The sequence below is a fragment of the Lampetra fluviatilis genome, chromosome 23, assembly GCF_964198595.1.
Source record: "Lampetra fluviatilis chromosome 23, kcLamFluv1.1, whole genome shotgun sequence".
NCBI lineage: Eukaryota > Metazoa > Chordata > Hyperoartia > Petromyzontiformes > Petromyzontidae > Lampetra > Lampetra fluviatilis.
Window position 1 is genome coordinate 8,448,866 of NC_136297.1, and position 18,559 is coordinate 8,467,424.

Consider the following 18,559-nt stretch of genomic DNA (forward strand, 5'->3'; position numbering starts at 1 on the left):
TTGTCAGTGCTCCCCCTACAGACTTACATATGAACGTGCCATTCTATGCGTCTGAAACGTAGGGTAAATAGCTCCCCCTTCCGACATAAAAGGCAAAATCCTAACAACACCTGGTATCCCCATGCAGTCTCCCATCCACGTACTAACCAGGACTCGACACCACTTTCCTTCACAAGCTCAGACGATATCAGAAGCATTCAGGATGAAATGGTCGTAGCCATTGATCTCCATGAGAGTTTACACATCTTTACGGGTTTTCCGTTCTGCTGAAACTACAATGCAATTGCTGTTCTTCCCCTAATTCACGTTCCCGTAGATAATGGGAAGAGCCGCAGTGATGGGTAACAGGGCACCACAGATGAGAAGTCCGTCGGTAAGAGGAGTGTCAAGTGTAAGGCCCATGGGCCATGACAGGCGTTTCACGACAAGTGGCTCTAAAAGGGGGGGCCTTAACGGTAATGAGCCACTTCTGTTGTCAAATATATATGTTGAGGACACAGTTGGCATAACTGGTGAAACAATAAGTGCACTGAAGTACATTGTTAATCAAACTTTTTTTTTATTACAAACAAAAATAAACGTCAAACATTGGTGCATGTTATTAAACAGTATTGAAAGACAGCGATACGAAACACGTGTGCAATGTTTTAATCGGTGCACAACTGTTGAAGAATCAACATCACGAGTTAATAATCATGGCACCTGTATCAGAAGGTAGAATCAGAAATGGCTCAAAGTCAGACCCGGACTATACCACACAAATGTTGAAACCTAGCCCGATCTACCTTTATGCAACGGCCGGTCCTGGGCATATAATGACAAGAAAAAAATACAACGTCCAAGCACATGCTTGCCAACCCTACTGATTTCAGTAGTAGGCCGATGATGTATTAAACCCCTTGACCACATACTGATTTTCAAAAGAATCATGCCGCTCCATAAATGTTTTTTCATTTTAGTTTTCTTCGGGCGCTATTCCTGCTTTGAAAACCATTGTGGTAAAAAAAAAGGGTTTAAGAATTGCCAGCCTATCACTTAGATCTTTGGTGGGAGCAAGTTCGCTACCAGATGTACCAAAAATACAAACATGGGCTGGATTTTGCAAGGCAGAAATTCATTTGAAATACCAACATGAAAAGCAGATAAAATCGTAAAAACATTTCCGTTGTCAGTATAATTTTTATAACCGTCTTGGAGCTTTTACATGAAAACAATTTCACGCAGAAAAATAATAACGTATGTTACAAAAGACAACTATTGAGCTTCATTGCCACCATTTGTGACTTGAAAAATCTTGGAATATCTGCTGGTCTCAAAAGAACATAAACCGTACTGCAGTGACTAATATTCGACGAAAGAAAGTGTAGCAGTGGCGCAGTGGTTAGCGTCCTAATCTATGAACACAGCAACCTGAGTTTGATTTCCAGCCATGGCTAACATCTCTATGGAGTGATATCTGAACTTGTTTGGAGCACCCAACTCTCATAAGCGTTGTTAAATGTTGTCAAGTTACCAGTTACCAGCGTGTTGTGGGGAGATATTCATCCATCAGTGGAGTTACAGAGGGATATCTCACCAACAAGAACCATCTCGAATTAAAGCAGGACTACCATTTCCACATCAAAAATACGAATGTGCAATTAAACAAGAAAATACCTGATTTTGTGAATGAATTACCTTATTTTGCATTCATAGGATATTTCGGTATGTGTATATTATGGTGCATGTATAACAGAAACAGTGATGCACAGACACGTAACTAATAAAAAAAATCATTAAAAAACTACATTTCACATAACCCGTGAAAAAAGAAACACTAGTTCACCCTCATCTAATCCACGTGGTATTTACAAGTATCTAAAGGCGATGCGAGTGTGTTTATCCGGGTTCAGCTGCTGTGTATCGAAAATGTATTCTCGCAAGCTTTCAGCGTGCACTACTGCTGCTGCGGGCATCTACATGGTTCAGAGTTAAATTGGTGCCCGCAAGCAGTGCATGGTGAAAGTTGGAATAAAGATATGCTCAATAAAGCCCCGGAGAGAAAGAAACCCACATTCGAGTTAGACGCGGCGAGAGAAAAAAAGGATGATCTTTAGCATGAGCAAGCATAACACACACACACATACAACAAAACATCGCAGGTGGTTTCCTCTGTATAGATTTCAGAAGTCTGCGGTATTCGAAGTGTGGCTGGCACGGGCGGTTCTCAAAACCATTGTCTCCGAGTGTGAAAGGCTAAAGCACTTTGCTCAGTGGACTCGCTGGCAAGACTGGCAAGACCAGGATGGAAATTTAAGAGAGGATTGGGGAACTTCCCAGAATAAATATAATATTTATTGGGATTTTCACCACGGAATCAATTCCCAGAACACAACACCAAAGCATCCCAATGTGGACTGTTGATGTAAGTGGCAGGTAAAAGTAGGTGGCGTTTAATAAGCTGGGGGTTTTTTCGTATTTTTTCTTTCATAAAGGTGACAAACTTGGTATTAATTACGTCTGTCCCCACCTGAGGTTTAATGCAAATTTCACAGTTAAACTTATTTGCAAACACATACCAACACAAATAAACAGAGTAGCTTCGCGTCATAGGGTCTACTGGGAATGTGTCATTTGGACGATCCGGAAAAATAATTCAGTATCGATCCGAAAATATGATGACAGCAGACGTGACGTCACTTCTGTGGCATCGCGTGCGGTCACCATTGCTTAAATTATTCACGTATTCGAAACGTTACACCGGATCATTTTAATGATGCAACCTTATGGTCAAAATGTAATTTCTATCATGCCTATTAAATCTAGTCTATTTAAATGTTACCTTAAATAGCAGTGAAATGCAATGCAAAATAAACAAACTAGCTCAAGCATGTGTGGCAATTCCACTTGCATATGTCAATACGTTTAAACAAATTTAATTGTGCAATAGCATCAAATGTTCAAAGTGTTACCCACTAATAAGAAAGATTGTATATTTATGTTGATGAAAACAAATCGAATATTCAACCCTGAATTGTGCAAATTAGTTATTGTTTCGATGAGAATGACGTAAAGGGCATCACAGTTAGACATTTTTATAAATGAAACACAAAGCAACACATTTAACACAAAAGGGCTTTACGATTGCGTTGGCAGAAATATTTTCACCAGCCCCCCACCCCAATTCTCAAGCACACACTGACCAGCATGGCGAAATATAGCTAAAGAAACCCCATAAACGATGTGGTGTTGGGAGGCTTTCATCCAGCAGTGGATTTCCAAAAGCTGTGCCCGATTCAGAGGTACTAAATGCAATGTTATTTTCTAAATACTCTCTATTTTCATACAATAAATTTGTTGGAATGCTTCCTGCCTACACAAGAATTCGGCCTTTAGTGTCTGTAACACAGACGCATTGCACCTATTGGTAAAATAGTACAGTAATATAACAGCTAACAATAATTTGCACAAGTAGTGGTTTGCTTGAACGATGGTGTCTGATTGTTGCTAAGTGGAAGGAAGTCCATGAGAGTTTATGCCAAAGGCTACTGCCGTGTATACGCTGTGTTCGGGATGCTTGAACGAAATATTTCGGCACGATTAATCGATTGACCATTTCCTGTCGCGTGAACATTAGTGCAGGTAGGGGCCATACAGTGTTCATCTCGTCCGCCGACTCACAGAGACTCGAATAACCACAAATGTCACATTGCAGTTGTCAGTAACTTACACTTGCATCTCTCTCTGTGACAAGTCATTCCCAACTTTTCCAGACCCAAAGACAGGAATCAATCCTGGAAATAATGTTTTCCATGGTAAATCGAAAAACATCGTAGCCGTAACGGTTTCCGCTAACCACTGCCGGACCGTCGCGGCCATGAGCAGTGGTTCACAGGTCACAGGTTGGGGCCTCACTGCTCTACGTTGGTTTGCATTTCGACTGGAGGAATCCGATGATCTATGAAGCTCTTTTTCACAGATGTCCAGTTTGGACGGGTCTCGTATAGTTAAGTAAGATGCCAGACAGTATTTGTCTCTATTATAAAACACCTATGGCTTATAATTAATCTGCAAACACAGTGTTGACAGTCACTGCGAATAATTTAAAACACTTTTTGTTTTTCAGTATGGCATGCATTTTAGAGTAAATATTGATACTTTTAAGTCTTAAGTTAGCGGGATATATAGGCAATTTTCACAATTTTCACCAAAAATTCGACTGCTTGTATTCTGAGATCAAAAATAGGATGATTGAGGTATTAAGAAAGGTTGGTCAATATTTAATATTTAGCACATAAAGTAACGTGATGTCATTTAAAAATTCCTTAAAATTTGTACTTATTTTTCAAAGATGCTTAAAATCCTATAAAAGTCTCCGTCACGGAGTCTAAAGAAGAAACACAGAATCCACAGGTGTTTTCCACACCTCTTCTGAAATGTACGGATTAATTGCCATTACAAAATGTGGCATAATATTGCACAATGCTATTTGTGACATAGTAAATACTTAAAAGTTAACATGCTGATTTTATTTCTCAAGTTTTACGATGGGAAACCATAACTCTCATCAGTGATATCAACCCCCGGTACCTGAGTTTGATTCCAGGCCACTGCTTACATCGTTTGTGAGTGATGCAAGTAATATCTGAACCGTTTTTGCCGCCCCTCCCCACCTCACCTCACGCCTCCCCGGCAATTCTTCGCTCACTCAACCCACACTCATCAGTGCGGTGAAGTATGGCCTACACAGCTCGGGAAAGCCTTTATCCGGCAGTGGTACTGACAAAGCGGCCTTAAACGATCTTCCAAATTGCGTGCTATCCATTTTCATGACCGTGTTTCCCTGCGCCGTCGATTCAGTCCCCATCCCTCCCCCCGCCCCTCCCCCCGTACCACCAGGCAGCCATCCTCATTGCGAGCGTCGTGCGGGTCTCACATCAGAAACTGGATGCACACGACGGCGACCGCGACAGCGCACGCGATCGCAGCCACCACGTTCCCGCGAGACATCAGTGACCCGCCGGGGGCCTGGGTGGCCTCCGTGTGGAAGGAGCACATGCCTGGACACACACAGGATCGACGGCACAACGAAAACAAAGATCCCTATTATATTCTCTGCTGGGGCAAGTTCCGTTAACGAGCACCCACTTTTAAGTTGGCGCGCACGCATTAAAGTCACCTCCGATTCAGCGTGGTTGGCTACGTGCGGTTTAATCAAGGTCAACATAAAAAGTCGGCACGCCACACGAGGGGGTGGTGTGGCCAGCACCACACCGAATTGGTCCTCCCCGGTGCCGATAGTTTACACGCCGCACCGTATGAGGCCGAGTCGACCTAGGGTAGACCCAGGACCAGTTTAAATAATTGTAATTGATGTTGGTGGGTGCGTTCGCGGGAATCGAACTTGGGTCGCCGGTTTCGTAGCGCAGCGCGCTAACCACTGCGCCACCGCTCCCCACGCAAACACAAAACATACACAAACGCACAAGGCACCATACTCGGCACCATGAAACTCAAGTGAATTCATCAAGTGACAACAGCCTTTGTTAACCAAGTGAAATCCCGTTGGGAAACTTCACCTTCTGTTCTAAACATATGGGTGTGGACAAGAGTAGCTTTGTAAGTATACAGTAATCCCTCGCCACTTCGCGGTTCAAGTTTCGCGGCCTCAGTGCATCGCGGATTTTTCGAACTGATTTAAAGGCCTCATTATACCTGTGCAGTAACACCATCATCATCATTCATCATCACATTCATCGAACTGCACAGGTCTGTCATCGTCGTCATTGTCATCGTCATTGTCATCGTCGTCGTCGTCATTACTGGAGTCAAGTCTCAAGATACTACTGTCATTGGTGAGTGTAGAACACCATAATACGTATTGTATGAAAGAGAGAGAGAGAGTGAATGTATAATATTAAGGTTTTATAATTAAATAGATTCAAGTAAAATATATATATAAAGTATAAATATACATATTTTAAGCATTCTGGTACCCACACACACATATACGGAAATTCCTAGGGGGCCAATCCTACTTCGCGGATTTTCACCTATCGCAAGGGGTTCCGGTCCCCATTAACCGCGATAAACGAGGGATCACTGTATATCTCAATACGTCCGTATAAGCTGTGCTTATTGTCACTGGATCATCACGTGTTACTTACCATTCAGAAGTGGTGGAGCTGCATTGGAGGAGTCACTCTTCTTCTCATCTGGCGTCAGCTCTCTGATGGCATCGAGCTCTTTAAACACCTTAAGAAGAGACAGCATTTGGGGTTCCATGATATATATGTCAAAGATTCAATTGAAAAAAAAAAATCATCGTTCAATTCAAAGTGGTGCCCCATGCTCCATCATGATCACATTTACATCAAAATAATGAAAAAAATAATGGAGCCTGGGTTCCAGGGGCTCACTTTCCTATTCTTGGTTCTTTCGGTAAAGTCACGTAGAAGGGAAATAATAAAATAATAATAATAAAACATAATAAAATACAATTCTCACGACGTTTCGGCCACAACGCAAGCAGCCGTCCTCAGGTGAAGAACAGGGCTGAGGATGGCTGCTTGCGTTGTGGCCGAAACGTCGTGAGAATTTTATCTTATTATGTTTTTATTTTTTTATTTTCTTATTTCCCTTCTACGTGACTTTACCGAAAGAACCAAGAATATGAATCCATGCAGTCATGAAAGCTTTAAATCGAAAAAGCTCACTTTCCTCTCTGTACACCCCGAAAGGCTGAGAATGGGCGGATATGAGCCTGAATTTATTTTCTTCTCTCTATTTCGCTCGTCATCTTTGCTTTGACAAAGGTTACGAGCGAAATAAAATCACATTTTCGGCCACCCGCGTATGACATTTCCACATTATTCACCTTCGTCTGCACCTTCATTCAAACTCGTTCGCTCGTCAAGAGTCGGTCACGCTTTGGTCTTTGGTGGGGGGGGGGAATCGTCGTCATCACCGTCACATGCCTGACGATTATTTTATTTTTTTCCCATTCGCTCACATTCATCGCCGACATCAAAATTAATACATTTCCGTCACCGATTTCGCCCACAAAGTCAATGCTGCTCACCTCCATGTTCATCCGGAAAGCATTGTTGGCCTCCTCCACAACACGCCCCATGGTCTTGGCGTTCAGCTCCAGGCTGTTCATGCGCGAGCGGTACAGCTGCTTGAACTTGCCGGCGTTGGTGACGTTGTCGAAGGTGTAGAACTCGAGGCCCTCGCCGCTGGCGGGCAGGTGCAGGGCGCGCTGCGCCACCTTCTTGAGGACCTGGCCGCCCGAGAGGTCGCCCATGTAGCGCGTGTAGGCGTGGGACACCAGCAGCTCCGGCTCGTGCTCCCCGATCCACCGGATGCGCTCCACGTACCTGCAGACAGGTGGGACCGGCCGACGAGAGGCGTCACTCACGCGCGACGTCGGGCGAGGCAGCATTGCTGCCTGTGTGTATGCTGAACTTCTTTCGCGCCGCTTCGAATATAACATCTGTGACTATTCCAGCTGACACTGAAATAAAAATTTCACTTGAACAGTTATTCGGAAGCCACTGCAGCTATGGCACTTTTAAATCTAGATTAAAAACGAACATCTCCAGCACCGCTTTTTGTGTTTAGTTGATTATCCTTACGCCCCCCCACCCCCCGCCGCAGCTCCGATCAGCACAGTTGGCTAAGTACGGTGCGAAAGAAGTTCAACGTACATCCATAAAACGTACGTGCGACCGTGTAAGCAGGCGAAATAAGACACGTAGGCGCGCGCCCGTTGCGTTTTCGAGAAGCGGGAGGCCCCGGGGCGAAGGTGAGCACGCACCTGTCGACGGCGTCGGAGCGGGCGGCCTTCTTCTGCCACTGCGGGCCGTAGAAGAAGTGCAGGTCCTTCTCGAGCGCGGCCTTGCGGCTGAGCTCGAGCGGGAAGTGGAGCGGAGCGAACGCGGCGTGGCCCTTGTTCCTCTCCATCTCCTCCTCCAGCGCCGTGTACACGTGGTACAGCGCCACCGTCATGTGCTGCGCGACAACACGGCCGCGCGAAGGCAAAGACACAGCCAGCCATTTTGTTTTATTGCGCAGGGACAGCTGTCATCATCAGGGGGTTTCTCCCCCGCCCCCCCACAATCCTGCACCCCGCCCCCCTAGGATTTAAACAAACACAACTGTGCTCCGAGATGCTGTTGTCGAGCAAAGGTCAAACTAAATGTTTTTTTTTATTTGAGCAGGTAAGGCCCAATGAGCTTTGTAGCTCTGTTCAGAAGCGGCCTGGCCACAAATTATAGCTGAACAAAGTGGCTGATCATGTGGAAATGTATAGCAAGCGAAAACTCTAAGCGCATGTTTCTAAATGTGGAGGGAAAAACTGGAAGACCCGGGGGAAAACCCACGCGACCACATGGAGAACATACAAGCTTCATACATGCGGACATAAGAGTCGGCATCGAACCAGAGGTCGCAAACGGGTTTTGATTCCTTACCCATACCCGTACCCGGCCGCACCAGGGTCGCAAACGGATACCCGAACCCGTACCCGGCCGGGTACGGCCGGGTACGGGTTCGGGTATCGGGTACCTGATTGCGACCTCTGGGATGACGCCATGTTGCAGGCGCGGGTGGGTTGATTCTAGGAACTTGAATTGTGAGAAGAGACAAGACGTTGGGAAATGAGTGACAAACGGTGACTCGCCAGTGACTCACGGCCTACCCGTACCCGTACCCGGCCGCACCAGGGTCGCAAACGGGTACCCGTACCCGTACCTGGCCGGGTACGGGTAGCCGGGTATCGGGTAGGGTACGGGTATCGGGTACCCAGTTGCGACCTCTGCATCGAACCCACGACCTCCTGTATACCAGGCGAGCTAGTTCGCATCTCCCCACCGTGGCGCGCATCACACGTGGCCTCACATCAAAGCAAATGCATTCGCTTTCCAACATTCGGGTGTTCAATTGAAAGCCTCACAACACTGAATTTAGCGCTAGCATCACGGTGTCATTCCTGTACAGTGATTGCAATGGCCCTGAAAAGCAGCTCACATCTAATTGCCCGCCACCGACTCACCTCGAAGAGGTCCCGGCGGATCCGGCCCTGCAAGAACTCCTTGACGAAGTGGGTGTTCTCGGCCAATGTGTGGGAATCTTTGGTCCCAACCTTCAGCATGTCAGACAGTTCATTGCTGCAAGACAACAGAAGCAAGACATGATTACGCACCGCATACGAAACGGCACCGCGAACGATGCCCTCCATCTTCGTCAGATCTCAGAAGCTGAGCAGGTTTTTGGGTTCTGGTTGAGTACCAGCCAGGTATAGTACCAGCTTGAGTGACTGAACCTGGGACGAGCCCTCGAACTGACCCCTTCAATCGAGCAACTGGACCCTCGGTTCGAACCTTGAACCGATGACTCCAGAAGTGACCCTTGAATTCACCAAATGATGCTGGGACCGACCGTCGGCCGCTTGCCAGGTTTAGTTTGCGCGCGGGTAACTTGCCCACGGCTTGCCACGAGTCGTAGGAGTGGGCGCGTGCGAGGTGACCAGGAGATGGCAGTGCTGAGGTATTCGCCCCCCCCCCCCCCTCGTGCACGCGTGTGTGTGTGTGCGTGGTGGGGTTTGTGTCCAGGGTGCAGATGAGGACAAGCACAAAGAGGCCCACTCGTTAACGGAACTGGCCACAAGCATCCCAACGCAGCACTCTCCTGAAAGGGCATCGTCTTTAGACTCGGTGAGGTTTTCCCTTTGCGGAATGATTTGACATTTTATTTTAAACAAGACAAACGGTTGTCTGTCCAGCTGCCGATGTGTGGAGTGTAACTATTTGTTTTGTATCGCTTTGGGCTGCACGGAACACCGCCACGTCATCAAGTTTTTCTCCAATACTTCACATGAAAAGCATCCGTTTCCACGTTCAGCCAAGCCCACGGTGTAACAGAAACCGAGAGACAAGGCAATGCCTTTGACAACAAAAATTTTAAAACGTTTGTCAATAACAAACACGATTTAACTCATGGGCATGGCTAACGCACTTGGCCCGTGACATGCGAACCGGTCACCAGATCACCCCATTTCGCCAACCCACGCTGACCATCGGCACAGTGAAGGCATTTATACTTTTTTAGTTTAACAAGCCAAAAGTGTTTTTTTCTTCTTTTTAAATTTTGTGCATACTACGAATAACACTACGTCACAGATTTTTTTGTTCCTGGGTACTAAGTGTTATTTTTTTAATTGCTTATGCCTAAAAAGTATAGAAAATGGATATTATTCCCAACAAACTTTGCTTTTGTGACCAGGACTTTATGTGTACGAAATACACAAATGCACACCACGTTTACTCATTGAAAATAGGTACATTTCAAAATATCACTGTCCTGGTCACAAAAGCAAAGTTTGTGGGCAATAATAGCCATTTTCTGTACTTTTGAGGCATATGCAATTAGGAAATAACACTACCCAAAATAAATGTTTGTTCCACAGTGAAATCAAACTGATAGATGACCGCATTTCAACAACACCTACATGTAATTTACACCCACAACGCAAAATGACCGTATACGAATTAATGACACATTTAGCGTTGACATCTTCAAGACACTACGGAAGAATCGCTCACTACTCAAGATGTTCGCGTCGTGGTGCAGCGGCCTCGCAGCAAGAGGGGTCTGGGTTCGACTCCCAACTCGAGTGCCTTTCCCCGTCGAGTTTGGACGTTCTCTCCCCCCCCCCCTCTGATATATTTGAGTTTCCTCCGGGTTCCCTGGCTTCCTCCTTAAGCTACAAAACATACACAATGAAGCTGAAAACTCAACGGAACGCGTTCGGACAATAACCCACGGTGGCATTAAAGGGCACGCACACAGATAATAGAACACAACTGCGACGTGTTTGGCCAATTTACCTTCGAAGCAGAAGCCAAGAGAGGTTTTTTGTTTACCGTGTCGCATATTGATTTAAGCAGCCTATTTTTAGCAGCGAACAACATAAACGTTCCACACAAACCTCATCCGGTCTCAGCTACCTTACAAAACGCACCATCTGAAACGGCTGTTCCACAGTCCAGCGTGTCACGGTGTACACCCTTATTAACATTCGCTTATCATTAACCATTAAACTAGGCGCCGTCGTCTGCTTCACTGCGGACATTACAATTGTTTTTTTATATTTCTTATTTCACCAGGTGAGACCCGCTGTGCCTAGAAACTGCAGCTCTTTTCTTTTGGCAGAAGCAACCTGGCCACATACGATAGCTCAAAAAAAAAGTGGCTTATCAAGTCAATTTTTGTTTACGTTACCGGCCATGTGGGGGAGAGCCATTGCCCAAGACATCTTTTGAAGCATTGGCTCACGGTAATTGTGAAATTGTGCACTGTGTTTTTTTGTTTACCCTCAATGGGGAGTGGGGGGGTCATTGTAAAAACACAATGAATGGCAACGTCGCCCCCTAGTGTCAGACTTAAAACTGCCCAACTTCCACCTCGTGTCGCCGCACAGGGACAGCTCCCACGAGGGTCCCCCCTCCCCCCACCAAAGCTGCATTCGGGGACATCTGTTACGTTACATGCGAGATGTAAATGTACGTTTATTGTTGTACAATCACAGCTTATGTTATGACTGCAGTCCAGCATGCAACAAAAACTATCGGCAATCGGTATTTCATTACTGATATTTAAACAAATACGTTCCAACCATTCTCGATCCACGAATGGATAAAGGCCTTCCCCCAGGCCATGCAGGTTATTTTGTGCGTTACACTTGCCACAACATTCTGTCAAGGCTATACGAGGGATATTTTTCTTTTTACCATTCTTCATCAAGCGAGCGTAGTTTTTTTTCCCTTCCGATATTAGGAAGCCGCTGGAGCCGTGCACTTTTAACTCTAAACTAAAACACATTTCTTTAGAACTGCTTTGTGTGTTTAGTTTGTTGTCCTACCCCGGGCACCTTCGATCAGTACGGTTGGCTACGTACGGTGCGAAAGAAGTTCAACATACATACATACATAGAAGCTGGTGTGGTCAGTGCGTGGGCAACACATGGGGGCAGGGAGAGGGGGGGGAGGTCTGAAATGTTTCTGTTATCACTCGCCGCTGACGTTAGCCGTGGTTGGAAAATCATACTCAGATCGCCGGCACAAATAACAGAGGGGAAACAACTCAACACACTGCTCAACAGCACTGCCCTGCAACACAAACTCATAATACGCGACGTTTCGGGCAACGGCCCTTCGTTCTTTCATTCACAGCAAGAGACCGACAGATGGCCGAGTCACGAGGAGCAGTGCGCTCACCATTCCGCCACCGCTCCTCACCCACGCGCTGCTAACGCGGGAGAGAGAGGAAAGCATGGACGTTCGTTTAAAAGTCAACGCTTTGGGGTTTTGTAAAATCCTTTATATTAAGTTCACTTGCTTGCTTGCTTGCGTGCTTACGACCGTGCAAATCTTTCGGTCGTTTTTTCACCCACATCACGTGATCCAATCGAGCTGACATTTTGCACACAGACTCGTTGTGCGTGACAATTCATTTTCGTGAGAAAAAAATTTCCTTAATTTTACACTTTTTAGAATTTGTTTTTATATATAATTACCAATTGCTTAATGGTGGCAGGCAATCATCTGACCCATAGGTGGCAGCCATCTCAAGCCAGAGGACGAGAGGACTCTAGCCGCCACGCATATAAAGGATTTATAGTGAAAAACTTTGTTTTTACGGGTTAATTTTTTTGGTTTGAGGATTGCCAACTGACGTGGTATTAAAATGTCATCAATTATTTTTGCACAAGAGAGAGGGAGAGAGAGGAGAGTGAGCGAGAGGTGGGGGTTTACATGAAGCAAAGTAAAAAAAATGTACGTTAATAAAAAATTACGAAATGATGAACGAAGCAAAGTGCCGAATACACCGAGCATCTTCTTGTTTCCCCTGATCGTAATATAAAAAAGGTAGGAGAGGGAGGGAGGGAGGAGAGGATCCTCACCCGAGACCGAGCGTCTTCCCGTGCTGGGCAGCATGCTGCACGGACACGTCTTGACTGTCGTTGGCAGGCATGATGACGATGTTGTTGGTGATGTTGTTGTTGTTGGATTGTGTAAGTGGTGATGATGATGATGTAGTTGTAGTAGTCGCGGGATCACGGAGAGCCGGCGTGAGAGTTGTAGCGTGCGGTCTGAGCTGCTCTCTGCGCTGCTCTTACACCAAACTCAGCCTCCACCACAGCACTGGAGCCTTGGCGATGCGCGATTCTTTATATACCATGTCACCCCCCTCCCATCCCTCCCGTCCACGCCCCACCACCACAGCGTGGTTTTCTCTCTACCCCACCCCTCATCCACCCCCCTCCCTGCTTCCCCTTTCACCCCCCTTCGTCATCCCCCTCCCTCGACTCCCTCCCCTCTTCTCGCTCCTTCCCTCCCTCGCTCCACCCTCCCTCCTTCACTCCCTCCACTGACTTTCCCTCCACTCTCTACTCTCCCTCGCTCCACTCCCTTACTCGCTTCCCTACGCGTTCGCACTCCCTCCCCTAAGACCATCCACTCCCTTCACTCGTTCCCATCTCTCGCTCACTCCTTTACTCTTACGCTCCACTCACTCACTTCCATTACTCTCACACTTCTTTCCTGAAATCCCGACACTCCCTTACCGCTCCCTCCCCTATCTCTCCTGCTCAATCCCCCACCCCCTCCCCGGTCAAAGAAGAGATGTAATCGAATCTCCGACATACACGCACGCACGTGCACGCACGCGCACGTACACGTACACGCGCACGTACACACGCACGCACACGCACGCACGTACACGCGCACGCACGCACACGCACCCACGCAAAACCAGCCCGAAACCCCAATCACCACAGCACAAGTCGCGGTTGGGAGGCGGCCCGAACCGCATCCGCGCGTTCGCTCAACACGCACGGCGACAAATGGGGGAAGGGATTTTTTAGTTGTTTCTTTTGTTTTGTTTGTGCCGAGTCATGGTTTGGACGAGGGCAGCGAGTGAGTCTCGTGAGCGGCACGTGACGAACGTCGAACTCACCAGCGCCTCCCCTCCCCTCCCGTTCTTCTTCCATCGTTTCTCCTCTTTAACTAACGGCCATTCGCCTCCCCTCCCCATCCCCCACGCTGTGTCACGTCGTTCTCTGACGCTGCACAAAAAGGGAATGGCGTGTTTGTTGTATGACCCCCACCACCCCCCCAACCTCCAACCCACCCTCCATTCCTCCCCTACCACCCCCCTCGCACATTCGTGCTGAGTCAAGTCAGCAGCCCATCCCCCCAGCCCCCACTCGCCCTCACTCTGACTCAGCTGAACAAAGAACCGCGATTCACAGTGGCCGCGTTTTCTCTGCTACGAGGGAAACAACAACGAAGACCAACGTCTTCTCGGTTCTTTCGGTAAAGTCATGTAGAAGGGAAGTAATAAAATAATAAAATAAAACATAATAAGATCATTCTCACGACGTTTCGGCCACAACGCAAGCAGCCGTCCTCAGGTGAAGACCAGGTCTGTCGGGGAGACAGCGTCTGAAAAAAATAAAGACCAACGTATCTCATAATGAAACAAGGGTTGTTTCGGGGGGGGGGGGGGTGGTTAGATCGCGTAAATGTGAATGTGTCGTTAAACCCGCCACCACCCGGCAAAGCCAATGAATGTGGCTTGTCACGTCAACCAAACGTGCCTGTTAGTTACTACTTCAGCACACCGGTGTGTTGGAGGGTAAACCCACGACATTTGCAAATTCGCGTATTACGACGTATAGTTGGTGATTACAACCAGTTAAATTTCGATTTAAAGCTTTCGTGACTGCAGGGATTCATCTTCTTGGTTCTTTCGGTAAAGTCACGTAGAAGGGAAATAATACAATAATAAAAATAAACATAATAAAATACAATTCTCACGACGTTTCGGCCACAACGCGGCTGCGTTGTGGCTGCTTGTGTATTATTTTATTATTTCCCTTCTACGCGACTTTACCGAAAGAACCAAGAAGATTACAACCAGCTCCATCAGGCGATAAGCCGGCATTGTGAAGAAGTCCTCCGGTTTCGGACTTAAATCGAGGACTCACGACCACATAGCCGACTCGGCAGGCCCCGACGTTGTAGGCGGATGTGTGAAAAGTTCGGCGATGTGAGCATATGCGAGCAAAGAATATGTGAGCATCGAGAGAAAGTTACGGTGTACAACGTGCAAGCGTAAACTTCGGTTGAGTGTGGGCACTGTCGTCGTTGGCCAGGGCGGATTATATGACAGATACGCGACGTTGTTGATGCCACTTTTTACACTGCTATCTCGTTAACGGCCACTTCATATATTTTTTTTATGGTGGCATCTGTACACAGCGCCTTGTGACCTCCGGATGAAAGGCGTTTTAGGAGTGTAAATTATTCATTGTTGTGTTCATTGTCCGACCGCCCAGCGGGATCTGGAGTCGATTGATATGTATATGATGTATTGAACAAAGACAGACCGTCAACATCTGTACATTTTAAGCAGAGCCTTTTATTATGTCTGCATTCATTACTTTCCCCCCCAACCGCATTTTGAAACGGCGTGTCGCAATCCGCACGAATCACAAATTCCTTCCCCATGCGCAGCATTACGGGAGCGCACAAATATACTTGTTGCCATCGACGATGACATCATCCTCCGGCTCGAGACGCATCTGTCTCGCTGTGTTTGGCCACATTTGCAAGAATATCATGGACGACATTCCCTGCGCCATCATCCATCCAGGTAAAGAGTGGAGTTCGAACGGCGCCCTTCCGAGGAACTCTTGTGGGGACGCCGGCATAACCTTTGCGCAGGATGAGGCCCTCTTTCTACAACGCGGTGGCCTGCACTGCGGTCGGTGCCGCGTGCCATCGTCGCCGACGCGATGATGGTGAATGTCTGTCACGAGAAAGACTTGGTGAGTAACCTCAGACTGGAGTGAGTGGCACGTGTGAAATTACTGCGAGCGTGGTAAACAACACACACAAGCTTGTAGCGTTTGCGAGATTCGTCAATCTGCGGATTCATCATCAGAGGCAGCTGCTTAATATGGTGAATCCACTGCTGGATGAAAACCTCCTCCTAACTCGCCGCTGTCGCCATCTCTCACAATCCTGTGATACGCGGTGGTGAGGTCATGGTCTCCCTCGCCTGGTTATTCAAGATGATTTGGCCACTTACTCGAACTTTTGCACACGTGATCATATCGGCCACTTCGATAAGCTATCATCATGTGTGGGCCAGGTTGCCTCTGAGAAGGAACTAATCGCTCAATGGCCTTTAGCTGGTAAATCAAATAGCTTATGTTTGAGTGTAATAGGTTCACTATCAGCAGCAGTAGCTACTGCACACGAGCTGATTCCATCGTAAGGGGTGGATATCTTCTCGATCGGACACATTCCATTCCTTGGGTGCCACTTCCCCTGGGGGTGTATTGGGAGATGGCTTGAAGTTTGTTACTTACAGCGGTGGGTTGAAGGTGATTAGTATTGTCTGACGTCTCGGGCAATTGCCGATGTAAAACTGATTTTGATTAATAACCGATTTTGGTAACTGATATTCAGGGATGTTGTCAAATAATTACGTACCGTATTTCATTATTACAAAGGACCACTGGTGAAATGTTCTCTCTCCAACTTATATCCATATATACTCTTTGGTTCTTTCGGTAAAGTCACGTGGGTAGAAAAAATAATAGATCTATTATTTTACCGAAAGAACCAACGAGTATGGATTCCCGCAGTCACGAAAGCTTCAAATCAAGATTGAACTTATGTCCACTATATCTCTTTGGCCTCTCCATGTATTTTCAAGAAGCGCCATTGCCTAAAACGTAGCCTATTATAAATATACCCTTTTTAAGGGGGTGTTATTGAGGAATATGTAGACCGTTTTTATTTTTGCTTTCGAAATAGAATAGATTCGGCTTTATGGACACCCCACTGGTTTCTAATGGTCCTATGTGTATGCCTTTTCAGCAGGTGACATTACTGTGATTATTATGCGGATAGTGAAAAATACGTTGGGCAAAGCTCGTTTATATTGTGTGTTCGGAGGGTGACACGTGTAGGTTTAGGGTTATGGTAAAGAATAAAAGTGACGGCGAGGCAATGGGAGGGCCCAACTCGTGTGCTGGGTGGATTATTAAAACCGCAGGATCGCGAGGGGTGGCCACGACTTGGCGAGGCTTTCATCCAGCAGTAGACTTGATCGTGTCCGAAGATTATTCGCGGAAATAAATACATGTAGGAACCTGGACAGTGACAACACCTCCTTAGAAACGGATTCAGCTCGCACGGTAAAACCGCACGAAATGTCGAGACCGGCAGTCACATAATGTTCCTGCGGATTAAAAAGTGGCGAATCATTAAACACCGTCAGAGACTCACGCGTTAACCAGCCTCGTTTAAATGTGACTCGGGGCCGTGAGCCGTTCTCACATCGTGTACATTCTCAGACTCGCTCTGCGCCACGGAAAGTCCACGAGTTCACAGCGCGTGCCGCTTGAAGGCAAAAGGAAATCCGCGAAAGCCGCCCCGCCAGTTTTATATTTCAATCGACCTATATATACGATGTACGACACCGAGCAGTCCAGACGAAGGTTCCTGAACATGATGAATATAAATGGATTAATATCGTAGAAAGGAGCGACGGGTGTTTTCGCAACAACAACAAAACTAATCAGACGGAGGCGACAGTTCAACAATGTGGTGGTGGTGGTGGGTAACTTCCGCGGATTTCCTCCGCCTTGTTGATCCAGTGGTTTGAAGCCATCGTGACTCAGCGTTCGCTCCGCGTCTGTGCCTCGTCACGTCTGCTTGGTCTCGGCACCCATCCCCCAACCCCCCACACTGACCCACCCCACCCCACCCCCCATTGCCCCCGTTCTGCTGTGTCACAAACAAGGTTGAAAACATTCCACCCAAACCTATTCTTCCCTCCTCCCCCCCTCCCCTTATCATTCCAGCCTCGACCGCCAATAATTCGCACACATGATCTTTCATCGATCCACCGCTGGATGATCCCCTTCCCACCCACCCCCCCCCCAATACCGCCCGCTTTTTTGGGCGGAGGTTTGTGTTGACCAGACTTCAGCCTGCGCAGCGCACATGCGAGACGCCGCCGGTTTCGCTCGGCCGTGGCTTTTAAACGACGGCGCAGATGCGGCGGTGTGTACGTGCGCTGCGTTGTGGCCGTCGCTGTTCACCATCCATCTGGCCACTGCGTTAGTCGGTCCACAAACGCTGTTCTCGGCTCAAACGCCTGGCCCTGCGTAGCTTCCGAGACGGGGATTAGCCGGCGTTCGCTCCGTGCTTGTGCCGAGTCACATTGTGTGGTTTTTCTTGTTCTCACCCACCCATCCCCCACCGCCACCCCCCCCAGAAGCCGTTCTGCTTGGTCACAAACAAAGCGATTACATTTCACCCGTACTCCTACCCCAGCCGCTGCCACCCACAACAACCCCAAGCCAACTCCGTATACGGAGCAACACGGCGCTCTCGTGCACGTACGTATGCGCTGTGTCGAACTTCTTTCGCGCCGTACGTAGCCCACCGTGCTAATCGGAGGTTGTTTTAACCATTCGGATTCACGACCTCAAATC

The 18,559-nt window shown here is 47.4% G+C and overlaps 1 protein-coding gene across 1 annotated transcript; it reads right to left on the reverse strand.

The window, feature by feature from the left end:
- Positions 1 to 539: 539 nt before the first annotated feature.
- On the reverse strand, positions 540 to 13,209 carry LOC144940714 (heme oxygenase 2-like). The gene is made up of 6 exons (XM_078867065.1): positions 12,944 to 13,209; positions 9,035 to 9,149; positions 7,799 to 7,992; positions 7,061 to 7,358; positions 6,147 to 6,234; positions 540 to 5,039 (listed from the first exon to the last, which is right to left on the reverse strand). The coding sequence occupies exons 1-6, from the start codon at positions 13,012 to 13,014 to the stop codon at positions 4,912 to 4,914; spliced, it is 894 nt and encodes a 297-aa protein (XP_078723191.1). The 5' UTR covers positions 13,015 to 13,209; the 3' UTR covers positions 540 to 4,911.
- Between the last annotated feature and the right edge of the window lie 5,350 nt (positions 13,210 to 18,559).

What these genes read in the sequence shown, in the direction of transcription:
- LOC144940714 (XM_078867065.1), bottom strand. Translation starts at nt 13,014, where the DNA reads ATGCCTGCCAACGACAGTCAAGACGTGTCCGTGCAGCATGCTGCCCAG. An exon ending in TCCGCCGGGACCTCTTCGAG is followed by an intron (nt 7,993 to 9,034) that starts GTGAGTCGGTGG and finishes GTTGTCGCGCAG; the next exon opens with CACATGACGGTGGCGCTGTA. An exon ending in AGCTCCACCACTTCTGAATG is followed by an intron (nt 5,040 to 6,146) that starts GTAAGTAACACG and finishes GTGTGTGTCCAG; the next exon opens with GCATGTGCTCCTTCCACACG.